We start from the raw sequence: 26,564 nt of genomic DNA, 5'->3' as shown, positions 1-26,564 counted from the left end.
TTTTTTGCCCCCCGTAAGAGGATTTCCTGAAAACAAAAATGTACGTGTTCCCTTATTCCAAATACCAATTTTCATGTTTTTATACTGGTAAGTTTTTGAGATATAGATACACCCATTTTATAAATTCAGCCCCCCCCCATTTCACCCCCTTAGCGACAGTATATCCAAATATCCTCCCTTAGTGAGCACCTACATTATAATATAAGAGTATCCTCAAAATTTCATTTCTTTATGTCCAGTAGTTTTGGCTCGGCGATGATGAATCAGTCAGTCAGTCAGTCAGGACATGTTATTTTATATATATAATATCAAATTTTTAAAGAACCCTTCAAGATATTAATGCAAATACGTCATACTGTCTGACTACACATTCATTGGCTGAACGGTGTTGCGGTCTTCATTTCAGAGGGTACCAGGTTCGATTTTCTGGGTTTCATTATCTTAACTGTGTGTCATTAAATCGTCTGGTTCGAGGACTGAGTGGTTGTATTTTTCTCAATACGCACTACAGTTGGTTAGTTTTGGATTAAAGACCCAATATAATTGCCGTGTTCATATTCAGTTTTTACCTGGTTAGAGTTCTCAGTTATTGTTTCTTGACTATCCTTCCCGCCCCCACTTCTCTGCGTGTGACGTAAGTACAGCCTACGGCCGGTCTGCATCTGATCCGCCCCGCAGCAATCACCTGAAGAGTAATCAAACCTGTGATTGAGTCCATTAGTCGTGCTCGGGGATACCAATACTTCACAGCATGCCGCTCACCTGGCTATTTCTAACAGGTAGGAATGTCTTGCTTTCGATCTGAAGACTCTGAAGCCAGGAATGGAACGCAGGAAGTGACTCGCTTCATGTTTTCGCTACTCAGTAGCACCGCAGTATCATGTTATTTTTCTTTCCTATCTAACAATCAAGTCACTCAGTTACTCAAAAAAGGATGAGTGTATGGCATTGTATGTTCCTCGCATTTAATGTATTAAGAGAAATAATTTTAATTACCAAAATATAATTCACCTCCAATGTGGACATAAACTATATGAATACCCTCAACGAATATTATATCTGTAGGTTCAATTGCTTCAGAGAAAAGTGTACTTGTGAGGGAATTTAAAAATGTCATGTGTTCATTCATTCTTGAAAGACTGTATTATTTTATGATTTTGTCAGCGCCAGCGTGGGTGGATTTATAATATGTTTAAAGGTCAAAATTCAAACTTATCACTAACTATAATAACATATACATAGCATTAGCATATTCACGATAGTTTAAGATATGTCATTTTGTTTGATATGTTTGATGATTGTGATAATTATGGCAATGCTTGTTGTTTAAAAGGGCTTACCATATAGATCAACGGCCCTACATTGATATACTTGATCCCTGACATGATGTCTGGTAGTTTTGCAACGTGATAATTCACGGCGCTAGGGCTAGGAGACTGTCTAACAGAAGTAAGTATCGAGTTAACTTCCAGTAGCAATGACAGCTCAGGATTGAATAGCCACTCCACACTTACTCAGTGATTAAATTAAGACCAGAGAAATCTTTCCAAATTCACTCCACATTAATTTTCTGTGTGGAGAAAGCTTTGCTCATACTTCCTTCTTTCAGATCTTGATTAAAGCTCGGAATGGTTGCAACATTTCAGCTGGTGTGGCTGATCTTAGGAAGTACTATATTCACCTTACCCAATAATAATAGCATATCAGATTACTCGCCTGTGCATCATCTCATGGTGAATGTTCAACAGTGGTGAAATATGATGAGATTCACTCGCTGGTGGGTAATTGCTGGCTGTGTGTAAAACTTTTTAAGACTTAAATTAGTTGAAGAAGGATCATTTAATGATCGATTGGAACTGTAATATTTCACAATCCTGCCTTAATATGATCGAGGCATAGGCTTTTTTTTAAAAACAAATTCGTGTGGCTATTTCTAGTCGAGTGCAGCCTTTGTAAGGCAGACCCTCCGATGAGGGTGGGTGGCATCTGCCGTGTGTACGTAACTGCGCGTTATTGTGGTGGAGGATAGTGTAACGTGTGGTGTGTGAGTTGCAGGGATGTTGGGGACAGCACAAACACCTAGACCCCGAGCCACTGGAATTAACTAATGAAGGTTAAAATCCCTGACTCGGCCGGGAATCGAACCCGGGACCCTCTGAACCGAGGGCCAGGACGCTGACCATTAAGCGGGTAACATTGACTGTACCTTTCTTATAAGTCTGTGAAATTTAGATATCTAAACGTGAGCCCACAGAGTGGGATCATAAATAACGTAAATAACCATTTTAATATGAAACAAATTTGAATGGAGCTATCCCCTGTTACATTACTGATCGATTTTACAAATCAGACATCTTAGCGGCTTTCTGTTTCTAATGTTCTACCTGTTCTGCGCAAAAATAGCAAACTGTTTTTGAGAAATTCTCAGACATCTTTAGTTCAACTCATTAATTAATACAAATGTTCTACTAAAGGTAATATGAGATTTGCTGTATGGCTGAACATCATTTCCCTAAACATTACCATACTTTAAGAGAAGAGGCAATTAATGCTAATATCTTCAATCCATTGTTACAGACCTCAAAATCAAACTTTTCCGATTTGTTCCTTTGTTTCTTTCTCTTCTGCGGAGGTACGTGTCATGTAATTTCTAATACTAATTCTACATTTTGTAAGTTGATATTTATTCTTCAGGTATGGAACGAGGAATCATATCGCATTTAGCAAATATTGAGAACTGACAAGTTACAGTATGTCTACTTTTAAGAAGGAATCAGTGAAGAAATGTTGATGCTTTACTTTCTTATCAAACACCTACCTATTTTCTTAACATTATTCAATTTTTACTTACAATCTGTTATTCCTACTTTCATACTACATCATGTTACGAAGTCCCAAGTACTGCGTCGTCATTTGGTACGAAGTCAGTGCAATGCGAGATATCTCCAAGTCATGACGTAACCAGGTGACTAGGTGTTGTGTTATGCAACATTTGTAAGTCAAATAGTCTTCTAGATATGGAACATGATTGCTGTGCGAGATTATCATGACTTCTTGTCATGGCGGATACGGTTCAAATCCCGATCAATTTATATGTGGTTTTAAAAATTTAGCAAATATTGAGAACTGACAAGTTACAGTATGTCTACTTTTAAGAAGGAATCAGTGAAGAAATGTTGATGCTTTACTTTCTTATCAAACACCTACCTATTTTCTTAACATTATTCAATTTTTACTTTTGCCGGGCTGAGTGGCTCAGACGGTTAAGGCACTGGCCTTCTGACCCCAACTTGGCAGGTTCGATCCTGGCTCAGTCCGGTGGTATTTGAAGGTGCTCAAATACGTCAGCCTCGTGTCGGTAGATTTACTGGCACGTAAAAGAACTCCTGCGGGACTAAATTCCGGCACCTCGGCGTCTCCGAAAACCGTGAAAGAGTAGTTAGTGGGACGTAAAACAAATAACATTATTATTATTAAAAAAGAAAATATACGTCCCTATGCCTTGTTAAACTTGAGGTTATTTGCTCATGATTACGATGGGAATATTAACGCGAACGCTTAAGCTTATTTGTTATCAGTATTTAATTTGTCCACCAATGTCCTTCTTTTTTAGCAATCACTATTTTTAAAAATATATGTATGATGAAAAACTGTTAAGTACTTCATAAAATATTAATATAAAGTTAAAATTAAAGTCAAATCGAATTACTTATACTTCTCAATTATTTTTGCACATTCTAAGTGATGGAATGGAATGGCATACAGTATGGCTTTTAGTGCCGGGAGTGTCCGAGTATATTTTCGGCTCGCCAGGTGCAGGCCTATTGATTTGACACCTGTAGGCACGTCCTAATGAGTATTAAAAGGTGGTGAAGACGACACATACACCCAGCCCCCCCCCCCGCACCACGCTAGCGAAATTAACAATGATGGTTAAAATTCCCGACCCTGCCGGGAATCGAACACGGGACCCCTGTGACTAAAGGCCAGCACGCTAACCATTTAGCTATAGAGCCGGACATTCTAAGTAACAGTATGTTTATATTGCTTACATATAAAATCCGTTAGTTGATTTCGTCCTTTAAAAACCACTGCACGGATGTTGGGACTATATTTTTCCTATCCTGTGAGTATACGGAATTAAGACATATTTTATGATGCAAAAAGTGTTCGGATAATACAGTTCAGACAAGTAAAGGGTTAAAACACTGCAGTCAGTCGAGTTTGTTTTCCCGATTCCAAAGTCATGTCCGGTCGAACGTTGACATAGGAAGCGCGTCAGGTTCCTTCAAAATCTAGTCCCAATAAGCGGAAAATATACACAACATTTAAGACACTACATAAATACACATGATTTCTTCACATGCACTACAGTACATGGAGCTGGTAGTCAAGATGCTACAATCTCAATATATGAAGTACGATAACAAGAGCTTTCATACCTCAGCGTCCTTAGTGCAATCAAAGCTGTATCATGATATCATAGCTTCAGTGCTGTTAAGAATTACTATTAATATATCGTCACTCCTACGCCAAAACCGCGAATGAGATATCGCTCTTCCTATCCGTTATTTCCCTTAAGACTGGCCACGCCTCCCAGCCAAATATTGATATACAGTCAATAAGACCAATTTTCGTTGAGTTCATTTTCCTATGCGCGTGTGTAAAGGAAAATGAAACCTTAAATACGTACATCATACTCTTCTTCTTCCTCTTCCTTCTCTGGTCCCACATCTGTAGGGTCGGGGGTACGAACTGTGTCGCACATGTGGATTTGGCCGTGTTTTACGGCCGGATGCCCTTCCTGACGTCAATCCTATATGGAGGGATGTAATTACTATTACGTGTATCTGTGGTGGTTGGTAGTGTAGTGTGTTGTCTAGGAAAGTTGAATAGAAAAGTGTTGGGACAAACACAAACACCCACTCCCTAGGCCAGAAGAATTATTCAGACCGAAGGCCTCAACTCTGACCATTCAGCCAATGAGTCGTACAAGTACATCATATTCTAGGAGGGGGTAAATATGTCATACAAACATACATTCCTGCAGTACGATACAGTAAGGTTCATTTTCCTTAACAAGTCAGCATAGGAAAATGAACTCACCGAAATTGTTCCGATGGACTACATATCAATGTGTGGCCGGTAGCGTGGCTACAAGGAAATGAAGGATAGGAAGAGCATTGTCACGTTCGTGGTTTTGGCATAGGAGCGACGATATGAGACACCATAAAACTCTTTATAAATTTATTTCAGAATGAACTCCTCCTGATACTCATCGCCTTTCATCGTCATATTGCAAGAATAAAGAAATCGCTGTATACGACAATGTGCCGCTTTATCTACCGTAAAAAAGTCGAAACCCAGATATCAACTTACTAGCACTAATTAAATTAAAAGTTTAGTCTGATATTCCTTGAATATATCCAATATATACATCAATGAATCAAATAAATCAATCAATCAATACTGATCTGCATTTAGGGCAGTCGCCCAGGTGGCAGATTCCCTTTCTGTTGTTTTCATAGCCTTTTCCTAAATGATTTCAAAGAAATAGGAAATTTATTGAACGTCTCCCTTGGTAAGTTATTCCAATCAGTAATTCCCCTTCCTATAAATGAATATTTGCCCCAGTTTGTCCTCTTGAATTCCAACTATATCTTCATATTGTGATCTTTCCTACTTTTATAAACGCCACTCACAAACTTATTCGTCTACTAATGTCATTCCACGCCATCTCTCCGCTGACAGCTCGGAACATACCACTTAGTCGAACAGCTCTTCTTCTTTCTCTCAATTCTTCCCAAACCAAACTCTGCAACATTTTTGTAACGCTACTCTTTTGTCGGAAATCACCCAGAACAAATCCAGTTACTTTCCTTTGGATTTTTTCCAGTTCTTGAATCAGGTAACCCTGGTGAGGGTCCCATACACTGGAACCACTGGGGTCTTACCAGAGACTTATATGCCCTCTCCTTTACATCCTTACTACAACCCCTAAACACTCTCATAACCATGTGCAGAGATCTGTACCCTTTATTTACAATCCCATTTATGTGATTACCCCAATGAAGGTCTTTCCTTATATTAACACCTAGATACTTACAATGATCCCCAAAAGGAACTTTCACCCCATCAACGCAGTAATTAAAACTGAGAGCACTTTTCCTATTTGTGAAACTCACAACCTGACTTTTAACTCCGTTTATCAACATACCATTGCCTGCTGTCCATCTCACAACATTTTCGACGTCACGTTGCAGTTGCTCACAATCTTGTAACTTATTTATCACTCTAAAGAGAATAACATCATCCGCAAAAAGCCTTACCTCCGATTCCGCTCCTTTACTCATATCATTTATATATATATAAGAAAACATAAAGGTCCGATAATACTGCCTTGAGGAATTCCCCTCTTAATTATTACAGGGTCAGATAAAGCTTCACCTACTCTAATTCTCTGAGATCTATTTTCTAGAAATATAGCAACCCATGGTGTGGCCAGAGTTAGAAGTTCTCAATTTGCCTTAAAAGTTATATTTAACTATAACTTTCTGACAATGTCACACTCCGCTTAGGTGTCTTACTTATTGACACCACGTGAAATATCGTAAGAGAGTAGCAGCTAGTTAGGACGAAAAGGCTACTTCATATGGATTATAATTCTCATGATGTCCTGTAACATTCCCGGCTATCGTATCCTAATAACGTCTTCCTTATTATCTTCTTCTTCTTCAAAATGGCCCTAGATGATAATTCAACATACGGTACATGGAAGTTGCTGAATAAGTTGAAGACGGAAGTTTCACGGTGTCAGGCCGACCTGAAGAAGTGAAACTTCCTCGACAGCAACGATGAGCTATGTGACCGCGGTGCTTACAGCTATCCAGATCATTACCTGGTCTAATACTTGCTGAAGAACCCCTGTTCAATAGAAGTCTTTGGCTGTATGCATAAATATTACGCTAAACCCGAAAGAATGGTGTAAGTTATGTTATATGTTACTTGTATATTTCGCTATGGTTTATATCACCATTATTGCCCACATTCATCTAGTTGCATACAAAATTACAGCATGTGCCCTGTTATCTCACTGCACATGGAATGTGAAACCTATTCTCCCTCAGCGCAGTCATCATCAGCATTATAATCACCATCTTATGAATTTGTAGGAATAAGATGATTTAACCCGTAGTCAAGAACGTAGTTAAGAGGAATGGAGGACTAAGAGCTTTAACCTCGTCACCTATGGATAAATGAATAGAGCCACAACTGTCGCTAAGCACTGACAAAACATTATTTGATCCGGGCTCGGAAATTAATGAATAATTACTATCTCTCTTCTTTACTCAAATGAAATGATCATCGTTATCATCATCCAAAACTGTTAGCAATCTCAATGCTACTAATTCCTATATAAATAATCAAATATCAGCGATTGAAATCGCCCATTTGCCTTGAACGCCTGCCGCTTAGCAAGGAACAAGATGGACATCTCGAGAACTTTCTTCCCAAGCTCATCCGAAAAGTAGGCCTACTTTAGAAGTTGGTGCACATTACCATCCAAGAATACGGTAGTGATATTATTTTCCCACTGAAAGAAAAGAAACGCTTGGATCAGTAATAAGAGGGGTATGTCATGCAGGCAATGGACAGAAGCAATTAAAATGAACTGTAATGTCATCAAATTTCGATCTCGCCCTGGAAGAAGCCTTAATTCATTCCGTTGCAGAAGATGTGACGAGTTCGAAACCGTACCTCGTACATTAGGGTTCTGTCGTAAGGGAGAGCTGATGAGGATCCATCAGCACAATACAATTCGCCCATTGATTGCTGGAACCCTCCTTAAACAGCAACATTTCGAGATACATGAAGAAGTAGGATGTCTTTCTACAAATGGATCCACAAGACGAGCTAATATTGTTGTCATCGACCGGGCGAAAAGTACGGGTATGGTGACTGATCCCACTGTAAGATTCGATGAATCTGAACAGCAACCTCGATTAGTACGTAAGGAGTAAAAAGCCATATATGGACCATGCCTTGAGAATCTCGGAAAAAGTATAAAATTACAAAATGGAAAGTCATTGGCCTTATGATTGGCGCTAGATGGACAATTCCTAAAGAGACGCTGAACTTATTAAGAAAAAACAAAATCCCGGACAGCATTATCCAGACCATGGCGGACTCTGCGTTGAAAAATTCATTGGCAGTTGTAAGACACCACTTGTACTCCCTAACTTGAAGAACCATGTATTGGAATTTATTTCTCAAATAAAGTCTGAAGGAGACAATCTTTCTGATGGTGGCAATAGTAATCTTGAGTTATAACTCAAGCCCTGCTTAATCTAAACATCATATAAAATAAATATTATTCGTATGAACTGATAAGGAGGCGATGGTTTCATTCCCTCATTGGGGCGGCTATCAAGTGGATTGTCTGTCAAACTTCATATCACAAACAATCCTTTTCATAAATTTACCAAAACCTTCTTATTAATACGTGTTAAGCCTATTAGTATGTTTTCCTGTCGTTGGTCATTTACATTTTTACATTCTCAGTGAAACTTTCTTCGCGTTGTTAGCAGCACCTTCTAATCTAAACCTTTGCTTACTACTTTGCTACAGTTACCATGCAGGAAACTTCACCGGCATGTATTAACATGCAACGGTAAGGATAGTGGTATGAGTGGAGGTATTACATAAAGCGCTCTCGTGAAATATTTCAAAAGATATACAATACTGTTGCATGATAATCACTGGTAAAATACATTATTTAGCATAGATTTCATTTTCTGATTCATGTATATCCTGTGCTGTATGGTTTAGTCTTGTTCTATAGCTGTTACGAACAATAAATACGTTACGGGAATAGTTCATCCATCAATCACACTGTCTATTCATGTCGACGTGTTGGGTACATTTAACATCAATCAGTCATGCAGCGGCGATGTGTGACAAGGAGTCTTGTTTGAGGAATTGTGGGAATACGATGTCTATAAGGCATTTTCAGTTTCCACACTTGGTAGTAGGTTTGGTGAGAGTGTTAGTGATGGTTGGATCGACTATCAGCTGTCATACGTAGACCGGGTGTCACAAAGGAGGTGTTCATTACAAATGAGGGGTGAGGTCGTTTCCCGTTGCTTGTTTCATCGACATTTCTGTCAACCCCATTGAAATGCTTACATCAACCGACCCTATCTGCAACACTTTCTGAACATTTGTCGCGAAGACGGTCTGTATAAGTAGTAACTTTCACTATCATCGCTCATACCTCAGTCACTTTCATGTTGGCATAGCGAAGAATGAGACTGGGACCGAATATTGAATGAAACAAACTTGGTCTAGCCCATGCAGGAGACACAGTGCACTCTGTAGAATATCTCACTGGAAATTTATTTGAGCATGGGGGGGGGGGGGTGAAAAGCGAAACCATCTCCATATAGGTCATTAAGCCCCTTGGAGGAGCGGAAAATAAAGGATTCCGCTGACCATAACCTCGCAACTAAATGGTACTATATATTTCTTAGTATTGTCGCTGGCCACCTTGGCCACTAGGAATTAACGCGATACTCATTTTTGTGCAGGCTTCGTGAGCCCCGGTGCCATGTTTCTTGAAATGGATATCTCGTTTATAAATTCCAGACGGGGAATAAAAAACCCGTCCTTTCGAAGACACTGCACACGCCTTTATTCTAAAGCTTGATCTAGCCCATGCAAAACAGGTTCAACAGCCTCAACAATTATATAAAAATCCTTGCTAAATCTTAATCATATGAGAAAGAGGAATATGCCGAGTACTTCCAAGCTTGAAGGTGACGGAAATGGAATGGAATAGAAACCATGTAAATGAAAGTTTTACTTGACTTTGGAATTGAGAAAGAACAATAGTTGACAAAACTATGTCTTACTATTTCCTAAAGAATATTTTTGTTGAATAAAATATACGTCTTTTTATCCTCAAAACCATCCGTGTGTTTTCGGGTACTTTACCATTGAAGCCCATCAAAATTTGTTTAGCGTTTACTTTTTCAAAATAATGCGATTGTTGATGTACACTTAAACCTTCAGCCTATCAAAGCACATTTTCACTTGATACTGGACGCTCGATATTTCAGTCTGCTAAATAAGATACAGCCAGTCTGTTATATTATTTTTTTCATGCAATAGGGCTTATTTAATTTTAGCTTGCCACTAATGAGGTCATCGCTTTGCAAACGTACCAAACTAAACCAAACCTTACGACACAGCAGTCCCGAAGGACCTTGGCCTACCAAGTGACCGCTGCTCAGCCCGAAGACCTGCAGATTACAAGGTGTCGTGTGATCGGCACAACGAATCCTGTCGGCTTTATAGACCGGGGCAGCTATCTCACCGTCAGATAGCTCCTCAGTTGTAATCACTTAGGCGAGTGGACTTCGAACCAGCTCTCACATTCAGGTAAACATCGCTGACCTGGCCGGTAACTGAAACCGGAGCCTCAGGGTAAGAGGCAGGAACGCTCTTCCTACACACCAGACGCCTGCTTGCAAGAATATATTGCAACAAATAATTTTATTCCTGATCATCTTAATATTCATTTCTTCTTAACATTTCCTTTCTGTGTCATTCTGACAAAAATGTCTACAAATGTGGAAATTTCACTGGAGGAGCCTGCATAAGTAAGAGGACGCAATGCCAGGATAAGTTAGTGATCCTGTGGCCATCATTTCTTGCTCCCAATTTGAGTTCCTCTCGAGGGAGATTGAATTAATTCTGTACAATAATGAAATGCTTCCGTTTGATAATAGGCTGACTCGTTAATTGAAGGACTTTGAGGAGTTTAAGTAATTATCATTCGATGGATTTAGTTAAGCGTTGGACACTGGTTTTATCACCTCTGCTATCTCTCTAACCCTACTGGCCTTGACATGATCATCACAGGCATTCTTTCGCTGGTGAATGTAACGATTATCTTCAAGTGCATCAAAGATGCCTATTACAATTTCAAGATTTCTGTAAGAACATATATATACTTGATAAATTATCACTTAATTGAAAACACTTATAAGGTTTACCATTTCTAAAACTCAACAGATCTTTACTGAGGAGCTAATTACTGTGTTAACTAATCCACCATTGCTATAAACAAAGCAAACCCCATGGCACCTTAACCTTTCAGGAGACCATTTCTCAGTCCAGAGGCCTTCAGATTAGGTGACATGTGGTTAGCGCAACAAATTATCTCGGCTTTCTAGAACAGGATATACCAGGCGAGTTGGCCGTGCGCGTAGAGGCGTAGAGCTTGCATCCGGGAGATAGTAGGTTCGAATCCCACTATCGACAACCCTGAATATGGTTTTCCGTGGTTTCCCATTTTCACACCAGGCAAATGCTGGGGCTGTACCTTAATTAAGGCCACGACCGCTTCCTTCCAACTCCTAGGCCTTTACTATCCCGTCGTCGCCATAAGACCTATCTGTGTCGGTGCGACGTAAAGCCCCTAGCAAAAAAAACAAAACAGGATAGCTATCTCACTGTCAGGGAGCTCCTCAAAATACTTTTGCCTAGGCTGATTGGACTTCAAACCAGCCCTTAGAGCCAGATAATAATCCCTGATCTAGCCTGAAATAAAACCCATTACCTCTGGGTAAGAGGTAGGTTCTGTACTCTAAGACCGCAGGTCTGTCTGTAAAAGCAGTACTTACTACTGTTGAATAAACTGATGGGGAGAACTGGCAGAAAATTCAAACAGAATGTCATTATGAAGACAAATAAAAAAGTAATTCCCCTTCTGGAGTTAAGGCATGGATTTCACTATTTCTATAGGCCCTACCATCTGACAAAGTCTTGTATCTGTAGCTTGTTCTGTATAGCTAAGACATGCATTCAACCATGAAAATATACAAATAGATTTTACATAGGCATTCACCTGTTTTAGCTCTCCTTATAAACTAACAATTTGCATTTTCGTTAGTTTAACGGAGTGGGGTTGGATTATAACAAACCTATGTTTGATTAACCTGAAAATTCGAGGTCAATTTCCCCTTGTGGAATTCGAGAAACGAGCCTTCCAATTCTGCAGACCCACACGGTATCAGTCAGGCTGCGATAAAGATGGGGTAACGATTGAACTCCTGGTGGACAAGAGTGCAAACCATCGATCAACTCTTCCAGGAGCCTTCATGAATCATATGGAGATGGCTTTGTCCCTTTTAGGATTATCAATAGGAACTATAATCCAGAAACAATGTATCTTTCCGAAACTAATGTTAAAATAAAATAATGTGGATTTGATAAATCGTGAAACTTATGAATTAACTTTATGTACCACCCGTTGCGGACAGTTAGGTAGGCCTAAGAATCCCTTCATTCTGCCACCTCTTTGTAATTATTCATTTCTCATTCATTCTTCTTGTAAATCTTTCTCCAAGTTTTCCTACTCATTTTCCTGATAATTGGGGGTTGATGGTTGCCAACTTTTGCAACTTCACGATAACAACTATCATCACAATTTACCATGGCGACTGAACGACGTTATTGTGCCTATAAGTGATTATCGCTGTCAGGTGGTGGTAGTGGTGATTATTGTCTAAAGAGGAAGTAAAATTAGGCAACCATCCTCTAATTAACACTAAACAGAGAGAAAAAAATGGAAGAGACTCGACACTACGTAAAATGATATCGGCCAAAGGAAGAAAAGGGCCACAAAGGGCATGAAAATGAAAGACTCCCCAGCCCTCGCAAACCTAATAGCGTCGGGGTCGGAAAAGAAGAGTTGACCAAGAGAGGTCGGATAGGATAGATGAAAGTGAGGAGCCTGGCACAAGTAAGTGGAAGCAATGCCAGGGTTCAGTTAAGGGCCCCGTGGTCGCCAACCCCCGCTCCAAAGTTCAGAGCCCCTGAGGCCCCTTTTAGTCGCCTCTTACGACAGGCAGAGGATACCGTGGGTGTTATTCTATCGCCCCCATCCACAGGGGGATTATCGGTGTCAGTGGATTTAAATCAGTGAATTTTACCACAATTATATCTCGTACGGTAAAAATGTATGGTGCATGAAGATTTGAACTCGCATTTTCTACAAATTATGTTACGCACAGTGTTTACAGGGAACTGATATGTGGGGACATATTGTACTAATATCTCCGCTCTTATTCATCATACAATATAAAACAAAAGATTTGAAAGTACATTCCACACAACATCTCTTATGTACAATATTTCAATGAAAGTCAATACATGTGAAGGTATTTGGCAATTTCTGCTTTGAATAGTCCTCCAAAGATCGGTGTAGTAATCAAATAACAAACTGTATAGTCTTGAATAAAACTCAGTTATTCCTTTAGAAATTATGTCAAGTAGTTTTTTTTTCGTAATTTCTTAGCAAACACGCATACAAAAGAATGTAAATAGATAGGAAAGAAATTAACTGAATCTATTTTCATTTTTTCCTTACCTAATACGAGACAAGAAACGAAGCATGTGGCAAACGTTTAGAGTATGCTGGCAAACTGTACGAAAATGGTTGTGTACTAGAGTGTAGAAGTTATATTCGTGAGGTATGTAATAAAGAAACAAATCGTTATAATGAAAATGGCGCCTTCCCTCCGGAGAGGCCTAGTGCAGCTCTTTCGAGTTGACGACCTACAGGAGCGTTATTGTGTATTGTCGCAGTCCGTTACCTTCATAGAAAAAGTCGTATTTGTCTCACTTACAGCAATTCGATTAGACGTGCTCCTGCGTGTATATGTGTCATTTCCATACGATCAGACGTGTTTCTGTGTTCTACCACAGCTTTATACTGCACATTTAAATAACTTTCATTTGTCACACGTGTTAATGTATGAAGACGAACATTATTCTGTGTTGTTACAATTCATTACCTAAGCCTGTTTTGATCTCCTTTTCTTGGTCAGAGCATTTCCACTTTAATTATATTCCCATATGGCCCAGTGACATATTATTTTTAAGCCTGCAGTGACAAAATCGGGAGTAAGGAGACGAGATACTCGATTAAGTGGTATGTTTCGACCTGTCAGTGGTGAGTTGGCGTGAACTGACATAAATAGAAGAATAAGCTTGAGTGGAGGTTTTAAAAGTAGGAAACATCATAATATGAAGATAAAGTTGGAATTCAAGAGGAAAGATGGGGACGAAATATTTAAGAAAAAGCTAGGTAAACAATGGATAGGGAATCTGACACTTGGACAACCGTACTAAATGCAGATAAGTGATGATGTTTGATTACGATTGATGAAATGAGTGCTATTTGTTGAGGTGAGGGACTTCAGGAAATTTGGAGAATTTGCAATCGTTAGACAAATTTTATCGATATGTCTTGGAAACATATTGCTCCTTAGAGGACCGTTTTACACGATATCTATATGCAGGCCAATTATCCTTCATATGTTCCAATAGTAATTGATTAATATTAATAATTTACCTTTGAATTTGTACCTACGCAGACACATGTTAAAAACCACTTTATTGCGTTAATATTGCTGTCTTGTTGGTTTTCTTTCCATTACAAGATCCTTTAATACTTTAGAAAAACAACAGAGGCAGTCTTTTTCGAGGTTGTAAAAACGGTAGATTATTAGTGAGTGTCTGCCATTATAAAGAAAACTACCAAACTCGATTGTGACTGGAAGCAGGCAAGGGGGGCTGTCAGCGTATTAAAAATCTGCCAACTCCGATGTGACTGGTATTAGCAAAGGGAGCCTGCTATTACAATGAATACTCCCTAACCCGGTTTTCAAATGAGAAACGACGCATGGCGACTTCCTGTCGTGTTTCTGGAGTAACGCTAAGAACTATGCAGTTTTGAAGTCTTACTGACAACGTGTACATTACAACATAAAATTCTGATTACAGTGTAGTATTCTGTGGCGCAGAACGGGTACATCAGCTAGTACTTATATATACATCTGTGAATTTGTGTACACGTAACGAATAATCTCAGGCTACTGGACCGATTTTGAAATTGTTTTCACCATTTGAAAGATAATAGCATTTAGGTAACATAAGCTATGTATCATCCCGGAATATCAAAGGACTCCCGTGAGAACCGTGATTTAACGACAAAACGGTAGCAATTATAAATTTCAAAATTACTACTTTTCCAAGCTATGTTTCTTCACGTAAAATCTACTGGACTGACACAGCTAAAATTTGGCAATCTTAGGCCGTATTCCTGATACCTTTTTAACACACAGGCTACATGTCTTCTAAATCGAACAATGGGACGTGGTGTGCTTGAAATTCGATTTGCCACAAAAAAGTTTATATGCATTTTCTTCTTATTTATTGTAGTTTCCGTGAAAATAATACATTGCTGTGTTTTGGATCATACTTTATCTTTGGTCTTCTTCTAATGGCTTCTTTCATATAAAAACTACTTGACGGACCGAGCTCGAATTTAGCACGCATGCAACTGAATCCCTCGGTTAACATATAGGCTGCTCACTATTATGGTGTAACGGGGGTCTGTAGGGAAATGAATCGTGAAGCACATTATAGGAAAATGTAAGCGGTGGGGCATTAAAAAAGAATACCCTGCCTAAACGATTAGTCCTATTAAAAATAGAGTCATCGAGTTTACTTAAAATTCGATTTGCCAGAGAAACGTTTTTATGAATATTCTTCGTTAACTCTAATATTCTGTACGGTATCTATATCAATCTATACTACTACATAAAGAAATACTGTGAGTTTGTATGTACCGGGTATTCTCAGAAACTATTCGACCGATTTTGAAATTTCTTTCACCACTTGAAATATAATATCAAACCGGGTAATTAGGCTGTGTATCATCGCAAAATATTAAGGGTTTTCCGCGAGAACTGTGATATAAGGAAAAAATGGCAGCAATAATGAATATCAAAGATTGTATGTTTGCCTGTATTCTCTCACGTAAAAGATCCTTGCCTGAAGGTGCTCAAAGCTGCAAACTAATCTCTGATGCCTTTTTTTAATACACACAGGCTACTTACTATCAAGCTATCCTTTAAGTGGCCTATGTAGTGAAAGAAAATGTGAGGCAAGTCGGAGGAAATCGTGCACTTGGGACCCTTAAAATTTAATATGCTGCCTAAACGGTTAGTCCTAATGAAAAATGTAGCGCACCATGTGTACGTGAAATTCGATTTCCGAGAAATAATTTTATAAGAATTTCCTGCGTACCTCTAACACTTTTCAATTATAAAAAGTTTTAACTGTGTATTGGCGAATGATATATCCTTGGTCTCTGCCTTTTAAAAACTACTTGACAGACCGAGCTCCAGTTTACCGCAAGAAATAAATTTCATAGTAAATCCGCATTGTCGGCCTCAATAAGAAATAAGACAACAGTCGCACACGGAGCCATACACAAGCCGGCCGGACAAGGGAGAGAAACGAACAGGGCGGAGAATTTTTCCAAATAATGTATGGCTTGCAAGAATTGTCCAGCCATATCATTCAATTCAACTGATTTATTCCACTACAAACAAGCCCTGTTTGATCAGATATTCACGTACTAAAAGGCTTCCATCATGAGATTACATCGACGTTTTTCAAGTTTGAACTCTGATTTTTGCACGCTATGGCCATACTTTCAATTCGTTTTGTACAATTAAACCCAATGGGGCATTTACTATCCAACTAATTGGTTTCAAGACTCACACGAACTGTGTTTTTAAAAATCCGTCTTTAAATGTGACAGATTGAGTCATCTTGACTTAAATATTTGTATATATGTTATTGTTTTTATTATTAACATTATCATGTGTTTTTACCATAATAGCATAGGCTGAAGATGTCTCACAACAGAAGAGACGAAACATGTCCCGTTTCTTGAAAGAGATTATTGTATTGTAAAGGTGGAGTCACTCAATCAGTTAGACTTTATTTCTTATTGAGCACCAAATTGGCAAGTATACTTTGTTAAAATGTAGGCTGCCTACTACTGTTGAGTATATAAAGGAGGCCGCAGGAATATAAAATGTTAACAAATCATAGGAAAATGTACGCCTGTGATCCCTAAATGGTTAGTCCTATTAATAATAAATTGAGTCATCGAGTGAAGTTAAAATAAAATTTCAAAAAAAAAAGAAGTTCGCAAGAATTTGGTTCGTAATTCTAACAGCATTACAGAAAGAGATGCCTTTGTATGTTTTTCTCTCGCGCCGTCTCTTAAGCGGGCCATGTAGCAAAAGGAAATGTGAAACAAGTCAGGGGACACATACGTCTGGGGCCCTTAAAAGTGAATAAGCTGCCTGAAGAGTTAGCCGCATTAAACTTTGGTGCATAGCAGGTACACTCAAAATTCGATTAGCCAGAAATGAATTTATATGAATTTTCTTCGCAGCTCTAATACTTTACAAGAAAAATATATGTCTGTGTTTTGACACATGCCTTTGAATGTTAGAGTGTTATTTCCTTACTTTGAACGAATAAAATAAGCCGCTTAATGGCGGAAGTTGTACCTTTTAATTAAAGATCTGTTACACACATATGCATGTTATTCACGGCGCCCACTCACCCTCTTGCCTTTCCTTTACTTTTCGCAGTAACCAGATACAAACCATATGCATGTGACTCCGCTTCAATGGGTTTGTATTTCTCACTACTTCTAAGAAATGTTTTCATTCCTTCCCTGAAGGGGAGGCCGTGTCTCAGACAAGGAGATTTGTATCGGAGAAGGAGAAGTTCAAAGAAGGTGAGTGGGTTGGCGGCCGTGGCCTTTACTAGGAACTGCACCAGCATTCATCTTAGTGCAGGAGAATGAAAAACCACGGAAAACCATTCTCTGGACAGCGGACGATGGGGACCAGCCCCTCTCCGTATCCCGAATACAGAGGTGTAGAGCCACGGTAGAGCCGTGGCCAACGCCCCACCCACCCACCTCTACTCAGTTCGCCGATCGGAGTGCAGAGCTGTCTATCACGGACCAGCCGTGGCCATTTGTGGGCCGACACCCGCCCTGCATCCGACCACGTAATATTTTTTCGCCACTAGATTAAAAATCATTTACAGAGTGAGTTAGCCGTACGGGTAGGGGCGCGCAGCTGTGAGCTTGAATTCGGGAGGTACGGGGCTTGATCCACACTGTCAGCAGCCCTGAAGATGGTTTACCGTGGTTTACCATTTTTACACCAGTCAAATGCTGGCTTCTTTAGCACTCCTAGCCCTTTCCTATCTTATCGACGCCATAAGACCTACCTGTGTAGGTGCGATGTAAAGCAACTTTTTAAAAGAAGAAAGATATGAAATAATGTAACTGAATGATAGGTAAAGGCCTTATTTTATTTCCAGATCAGTAAAAACCTATTTATAGCTGCATGTAAACTTGTGCAGCCAATCATACACTTCCATTCTGCCGTACAATATACAAATAAGAAAATTAAATCCTCCTAACTTCATTTATTTCTAATCTATTAAAGGCTTGGGAATAGACGATGAATAGAACGAAATGTTCAATCATTGCTGTTCTAGCAAACCGAACGATTGTCACCGTATTACTTGTAACTGTTTTTTATTATTATTATTTTGGGGTACTAAAGCACATAATTCAACTCCCCATTCTTCAAACACGAATTGAAAAACTTCATATTCTTAGATCATTAACTTCAATAATTAAATGTTAATTTTTTTTTTATGGCCTTTAAAGATTCGTCTACTAGAGTGCATACCTTAATTTCACTCTATCTAATGACCTATCTCGTAAAAGTCGCTTATTAGTCATAAAGTCACATACTGTCATATTCTTGACTATTTAATATGAGCTGGCATTATTATTATTATTATTACTATTATTATTATTATTATTATTATTATTATTATTATTATTATTATTATTATTATTATTATTATTATTATTATTATTATTATTATTATTATGGTTTGGGTTACTGTAGTCGCGTCTTATTTCGTGGAAAATGGTCAACGGCTGAGTGGCCTAGTAAATGGTCCTGAGAGTCGGGATACAAGTTGCTATGGAATGGGAGTGGGCATCTCGGACATACCATGAGTCATGACCCTCCTTGTGCTCGGCAGCTAGGACTATACAATTCACCGATGGTCCCTAACCCGTTAGAGGAGAGGTCCTCACTTGGACTATATGTAAGTAGGGTAGCATCCTGCTTCATTAATTTACCAAGCTCAAAACATTTCAAGCAAGCCTCGGACCTATGGGAGCAACGGAGTCGCACTCCCATTTGACAAGCGAGGGACCCCTTGGAAACAACTTGGCGAACGAAATGGAAATCGATGAGTGGCTATCTATATTGATGGGACTTATGGAAGAAAAAAATTGATGTGGCTGAGTTAGCAAAGAGGATGCATCTGGATGTGCTAGGAGTAAATGCTATTCGGGTAAGGGAAGATACTGAGAAAGAGATAGGAGACAATAAAGTGTATTTGACGGGTGTTGAAAAGGGAGGGGTAGAGTCGGGCTGTTCATTAGGAATACCATCGCACGAAACATAGTTTCTGTTAGGCACATAAATGAGCGAATGATGTGGGTAGATTTGGTGATTGGAGGAATAAGGACGAGAATTGTCTCAGTATATTCACCATATGAGGGCGCAGATGAGGAAGAACTTGACAAGTTTTATGAAGCATTGAGTGACATCGTAGTCAGGGTCAACAGCAAGGACAGAATAGTGCTAATGGGCGATTTCAATGCGAGAGATGGACATAGATCTGAAGGATACGAAAGGGTGATTGTTAAAGGCGGGGAAGATATGGAAGCTAATAGTAAGCGTTTGCTGGAATTCTCTGCTAGTATGGGTTTAGCAGTTACAAATACAGTTACATAGGGGGGGGGGGGTATGGGTACCAGATCCATAATAGAATACAGTATATCTTCACCGACTTCGAATTCAGGAAATCTGTTAGGAATGTACGGGTTTTCCGGGGAATTTTCGATGATAGAGACCACTATGTGATCTGTAGTGAACTAATTATCTCTAGATCTATGATAGAGAAAGTAAAATCAGTCCGAAATCCAATAAGGGTAGGAAATCTCCAGGACGAGGAAATTAGACAGAAGTACATGGATATGATTAGTGTGAAGTTCCGAACAGTAGACAGTAAGCAGGTTCAGGTTATAGAAAGAGAATGGTTGGCATACAGGGATGCTGTAGTAGAAAAATCAAGGGAATGCCTAGGAACAACTGTGTGTAAAGATGGGAAAACGGAAACATCTTAGAAGAATGATGAAGTGGAGCAGCTTGTAAACGTAAAAAGAAGGCTTATCAAAAATGGCTCCAAACGCGGATGCAGTCAGGCAATTTCACGTAGATGAAAGAAACAGAGCGAAGAAAATAGTTGTTGAATCCAAAAAGAAGTCGTGGGAAGATTTTGGTAAAAACTTGGAAAGACTAGGTCAAGCAACAGGGAAAACTTCCTGGACAGTAATAAAAAATCTTAGGAAGGACGCGAAAAAGAAATGAACAGTGTTTTGGGTAATTCCGGTGAACTCATAATAGATCCCAGGGAATCACTGGAGAGGTGGAGGGAATATTTTGAACATCTCAACGTAAAAGGAAATCTTCCTGGTGGTGTCGCGAACAACCAAGCTCATGGGGAGGAGGAAAATGATGTTGGTGAAATTACGGCTGAGGAAGTGGAAAGGATGGCAATTAAACTCCATTTTCATAAAGCAGCAGTAATAGATAAAATGAGACCTAAGATGATGATGTATAGTAGGAAGGGAATGAAATGGCTTCATAGAGTAGTAGTAGTATGGAGTGTTGCTAAGGTACCTTCATACTGGACAAAGGCAGTAACTGAACCTCTACACCTATCTATAATCAAGGGAACAGGAAGGATTGCAACAACTATCGAGGTATCTCATTGATTAGTATACCAGGCAATGTATTCACTGGCATCTTGCAAGGGAAGGTACGATCAGTGGTTGACAGGAAGTTGGGTGAAAACCAGAGTGGTTTCAGACCACAGAGGGACTGTCAGGATCAGATTTTCAGTATGCGCCAGGTAATTGAAAAATGTTACGAAGGGAGTAGATAGTTGTGTTCATGTTTTGTAGATCTAGAGAAAGCATATGACAGGGTACTGAGTGAAAAGACGTTCGCCTTACTGGGGGACTATGGAATTAAGAGTAGATAGTTAAAATCAATAAAAGGCATTTATGTAGGCAATTGAGCTACAGTGAGAATTAATGATAAAATGATTTCTTGGTTCAGGGTAGGTACAGGGTTTAGAAAAGGCTGTAATCTTTCACCTTTGCTGTTCGTAGTTTACATGGATCATCTGCTGAAAGGTATAAAGTGGCAGGGAGGGATTCAGGCAGGGTGAAATGTAGTAAAAAGTCTGGCCTATGGTAATGACTTGGTCTTAATGGCAGATTGTGCCGAAAACCTGCAGTCTAATATCTTGGAACTTGAAAATAGGTGCAATGAGTATGGTATGAAAATGAGCCTTCGAAGACTAAATTGATGTTAGTACGTACGAAATCTGAGAGAATATGTCAGATTGGTGAAACAAAGCTGGAACACGCAGATAATTTTAAGTATTTAGGTAGTGTTCTCCCAGGATGGTAATGTAGTAAGTGAGACTGAATCAAGGTGTTGTAAAGCTAATGCTGTGAGCTCGCGGTTACGATCAACAGTGTTCTGTAAGAAGGAAGTCAGCTTCTGGACGGTCTGTTTTCAGACCTATTTTCCTTTGCGGGAGCGAAAGCTGGGTGGACTCAGGATATCTTATTCATAAGTTAGAAGTAACAGACATGAAAGTAGCGAGAATGATTGCTGGTACAAACAGGTGGGAATAATGGCAGGTGATTATTCGGAATGAGAAGATATAGGCTAAGTTAGGAATGAACTCGATGGATGAAGCTCTACGCATAAACCGGCTTCGGTGATGGTCTCCTGTGAGGCGAATGGAGGAGGATAGGTTATCTAGGAGAATAATGGACTCTATTATGGAGGGTAAGAGAAGTGGAGAGAGACCAAGACGACGATGGTTAGACTCAGTTTCTAACGATTTAAAGATAAGAGGTATAGAACTAAATGAGGCCAGAGCACTAGTTGCAAATAGAGGATTGTGGCGACGTTTATTAAATTCACAGAGGCTTGAAGACTGAACGCTGACACGCATTACGATCTTAGTTACAAACATTAGTCGTGACAGACAATGCGAAATCCTTAATATTATTTTTTAAACTGTTAATTACGCAGCACTTATTAATTATTTTCAGGGCCGATTTCATAGTCAGCACTTATGCATAAGTGGAACCCGTAAGTAATAAGGGGTCACTTTGTATATAATAAGTATTCACTTGTATGAGTTTATATTTCATAGACAGCACTTAAAGAGCACACTCATTGATACATTAAGTATCACTGGAGATGTGGCAGTGTTGTATATTATGCCCATGCTTCCTGCATCGTGTAGTTTTGCCTACCGAATAGTGGGATGATCTATTGTGTTTTGTTTATCGAAGGACATCGTGCGACTGCGCGCGAAATGTTTCAGGTTAAAAGATCGTCTATATGGTATTTGGTTATCAGAATAGATAACAAAACAGCGAGCTGAGACGGCTCCTGCAAGAACTTGTGTCGAAGTACATGCACTTAATAAAGAACAAGTAGACCGACGCAGTTTCTCATCAGAATATGAATGACGTGGGAAAAACTTTTTGTGGACAATGCAAACTACGAAAATAACCAGAGTCTAATTTTCTTCTTAATATGTTCATAGTTATCCAGGTACTCGAACCAATACAAATATTCACCCAAAAGTAGAATATCTAGCCTTACAACGCTTTTAATGATTTGACAAATATATCCGTAGCCGTTACATTGTAATAGGTCTAATTACTTCCCCAATAAAATGTAATTAGTATGTTTTGATATGCGATGCCGTAATTTCAGAAACTTCTTATATAATCCGGCAACCGATTGGTTGACTAACCTGATATATTTAGCACAAATCAACTTTAAAATAAATGGTAGTGGTGTAACACGTTCATTTTTCTTATAACTCAGTATAGTTGTTTACTATTCCATAGGCCTACAGTCTTGATAACTTATCTACTTGTAACACGTTTCCAATAATGAAGAGAAATACCGGTAATGATGATAATAATAATAACAATATTAATAACCTGAAATTAAGAGTAGGCATATATTCTCAAAACAATATTTTCATTGTTGAGATTAATGAGGTAGTGAGTCCTCTAGAGATGTTCACTCTCTCAATCAAATGAACAAGAATATTCATAACTCTCACTTTACTACAACGAAACCTTCTTTAAATTGTTGGTCACATTGCACTTCGACAGGATTTTCCATCTGCACTGTGTGCACGGAAAGTATTCTGTGAATGAAATGCAACATATTCAGCAAAAACATCCTCCATCTTGCTGCAACATAAGCGAGTCACTTACGTGTGTGTGGGAGGTCCACTTATAGCAATAAGTGGGACACTTAAGTAGGTAATATGAAATAAAACCTAACTTATAAGGGGCACTTATGTATAAGTGCTGTCTATGAATTCTGCCCTAAATGTATAACTGAAGTATAATTGCACTACCACCACGACACCATCTCAGTTCGCAAGAGTCAGAGCGGACGGAACCGAGGTTAATTGTCAGTCGTTGAGACGTGAGATAGGCGCATGCGCTGCAGCAATGCTTTCCTCTCGCACTTTTTACCCCCCATCCACGCGCCTTCTCGTTAGTCGACCATAGTAGATGTAATCAGTTTATTACATCGGGGCTGTAATTGAGACGAAATAATGAGTGCTTCAGAAATACTGTACATAAAACACACTATACCCCGCTGCATTAGTATAAAGCCGGTACCGCGGTATAGGGGTAGCGTGCCTGCCTCTTACCCGGAGGCTCCCGGTTCGATTCTCGGTCAGGTCAGGGATTTTTAACCAGGATCTGTGGGCTGGTTCGAGGTTCATTCAGCCTACGTGATTAGAATTGATGAGCGGCCACGGTATAGAAAGGCATGAATAACGGTCGAGAGATACCGTAGTGCTGACCACATGACACCTCACAGTTTGCAGGTCTTCTGGCTGAGCAGCGGTCGCTTGGTAGGCCATGACCCTTCGGGGCTCTTTAATATCATTCATAATAGCTGCGTATGTCTATAGAATTGTATTGTATAATATATGTCAGATTCAAATTGCATATTCAGAGTAACAAAAGAAATTTTTTTGCGATCTCTTATCCTAGAATATTCTTGGAGCTGATAAAAGTATATCTGAACATTCTTTCCTCTGAAATTGAATTTGCGGAGCCATTTGTAACAGCCATTTGAAGGTTCGATAAGAATGTCGAGTATAAAAGCTGTGTAAACGTGAGTATTGTTCCATTGTCACCCGGAGAAGGAACGGGATGTCGTAAGGAGAGAATTACGTTCATAAACAGTACTAGCCGATGAAGTGCGTGACTGTAATAATTTTAACAGTGTCAACGTATTATTACCATATATTAACGTTTTGATATCGTCCCTGTTCTGCCAAAACGGCGAATGTTACAATTGTCTTCCTATCCATTATTTCCCTTAAGACCGCTCACGCCTTCCAGCCACATATTGATATTCGGTCCATCAGAACAATTGCCGTTGAGTTCATTTTCCTATGTGCATGTGTAAAGGGAAATGAACCTTACTGTACCATACTGAAGGAATGTATGTTTGCACGACATTTACCCACTCCTAGAGTGTGATGTATTTAAGGTTCATTTTCCTTTACACACGCGCATTGGAAAATGAACTCAACGAAAATTGTTCTGATGGACCGCATATCAATATCTGGCTGGAAGGCGTGACCAGTCGTAAGGGAAATAATGGATAGGAAGAGCATTGTAACATTCGCCGTTTTGGTAGAACAGGGACGATATATAATAACTTTTCCAGTTGGTGTGTGGTGTGCTGCAGTTTGTGCTCAAGAGCCGGTATCAACTGAACCGAGTATAAAAAGTACTCCAGGAGAAGATGAGTTCCAAATTGCTGCTGTAGCTACAGTGAATAATTTTGGCAAACGTGTCTACCAGGTAAATTCAATTGCTCAATAGTATGTAAAAATTTCATATTAAAATGTTTGCAGTACGCATTGCCCCCTATTTATCCGGTCTAACTCAGCAAGCATATGAGAGCTGTTCCAATTTTAGAGGCGTTTAAAAGATAAGGGTTGACGACTATAAAAAGGAGAACAATTTTAAAAGAGATTTATTTTAAGATGTGTACATAAATTTAAAATTTAACAAAATCATCACTTGCTGAACGTTGCCATATTAACTCATGAATTTACAATTTGTAAAGTAAATATACATTTTTATAAATTCACATTGCTGGATTGTTGCTGACGCTGTATTATCTGAAATATTCTGCCAAAGAATAAATAATAAATATTAGCCTTATCTTCTGGCTGCGCAAAAATGAAATAAACGGAAGAAGTCCTTCCTATCTTTGGATAAATGATCCATACTAATAATATATTTATAAAATGACCATTATAACATCTTTAAGCATAATACCAGCTGCATTATTTTAAACAAAAAGTATTAAATATCCAACTTTGTGCACGTTGTTGATGACCATGTTATCCCTAAGCCTAATCTATATACTATATTACAGAAAAACACGCGACTCTATCGTTAACATAACTATTTTTATAAATGAAGGTAGTCTCTCGACTAACACATTTTTTTATTATTAATTAGGATTAATATTTGAGTTATACATTCTTGAAAAATTATTATATGAATATTTAGAGTCGACTATGGCTTTAAATAAGATTGACTAAACGTTATTTACATTTTACATTGCAATCCTTTACTTGGCTTGTACTTGCTTATTTTTAGACAATTGATCGATCTTATTCAGTTCAAAATAAATCATTTTATAACAGAATGAATTCTGCCACTAATCTCTGCCTTAAGAATTGAACAAAAATCCACAAAAACGAACGAAAGCACTGACAACGCTGAATAATTTGGTCCACCGTGACGAATACGAGTCAGATGAGGAACCACATTTCAAATGAATGACATTGAAAAATATTTCTAGCTACAATCACATTCATTCCATGCAGTCAGGATACTCGAAATTTATTTACAAGTTATATTCGAATCCTAGGCTTTTATGGGGGAAAGAAGGTTGGATTGCATCGACTAATAACCTTCTATTAAATTCTGTATTTTCAACACCTGGCGTGACTTGTGATTGAACAAGAATGATCACTTAATCGGACCTTACTCTAACATTACAACGACGATATATTCCAAAATCATTTTATTATTCAGCAGAATGGGTAAAAACAGTAAAGATGCACATCACCTGGGTTAAATTGAGTACACCCTACCACGTGGTCATTGAGCGTCTATAAATTATCATTATTATTTAAATGTTGAAATACCTTTCAACACGTGCTCCACTTTCATCGGAACGAATTGTATCCCATTACTAATGCTTCCAAAATTTATATGATTGCCCACGGGCATACCATTTTCCAGGTAAATACATCTACAGCTGAGCACAACTTTACTTATTCCACATGAGCAACTCTAACTTCATGTATTACTCACGACCTTTATATTTCCTTTCAACCCGATTTCCAATTAATTA

General features: G+C 38.8%; 1 protein-coding gene across 1 annotated transcript in view; it reads left to right on the top strand.

Moving 5' to 3' along the window:
* Positions 1-726: 726 nt before the first annotated feature.
* The window catches only part of LOC136858666 (leukocyte elastase inhibitor), a 120,111-nt gene continuing 94,273 nt past the window's right edge, over positions 727-26,564 (top strand). The window contains exons 1-2 of the mRNA XM_068228828.1: positions 727-779; positions 24,855-24,991. Coding sequence (XP_068084929.1) covers positions 752-779; positions 24,855-24,991 — 165 coding nt within the window. The 5' untranslated portion in view covers positions 727-751. The remainder of the gene's footprint in view (positions 780-24,854; positions 24,992-26,564) is intronic.

Source organism: Anabrus simplex, chromosome 1 (assembly GCF_040414725.1).
Source record: "Anabrus simplex isolate iqAnaSimp1 chromosome 1, ASM4041472v1, whole genome shotgun sequence".
Lineage (NCBI taxonomy): Eukaryota > Metazoa > Arthropoda > Insecta > Orthoptera > Tettigoniidae > Anabrus > Anabrus simplex.
The sequence above is the reverse complement of the archived record's forward strand: the minus strand, read 5'-3'. Positions and strand labels throughout refer to the sequence as shown.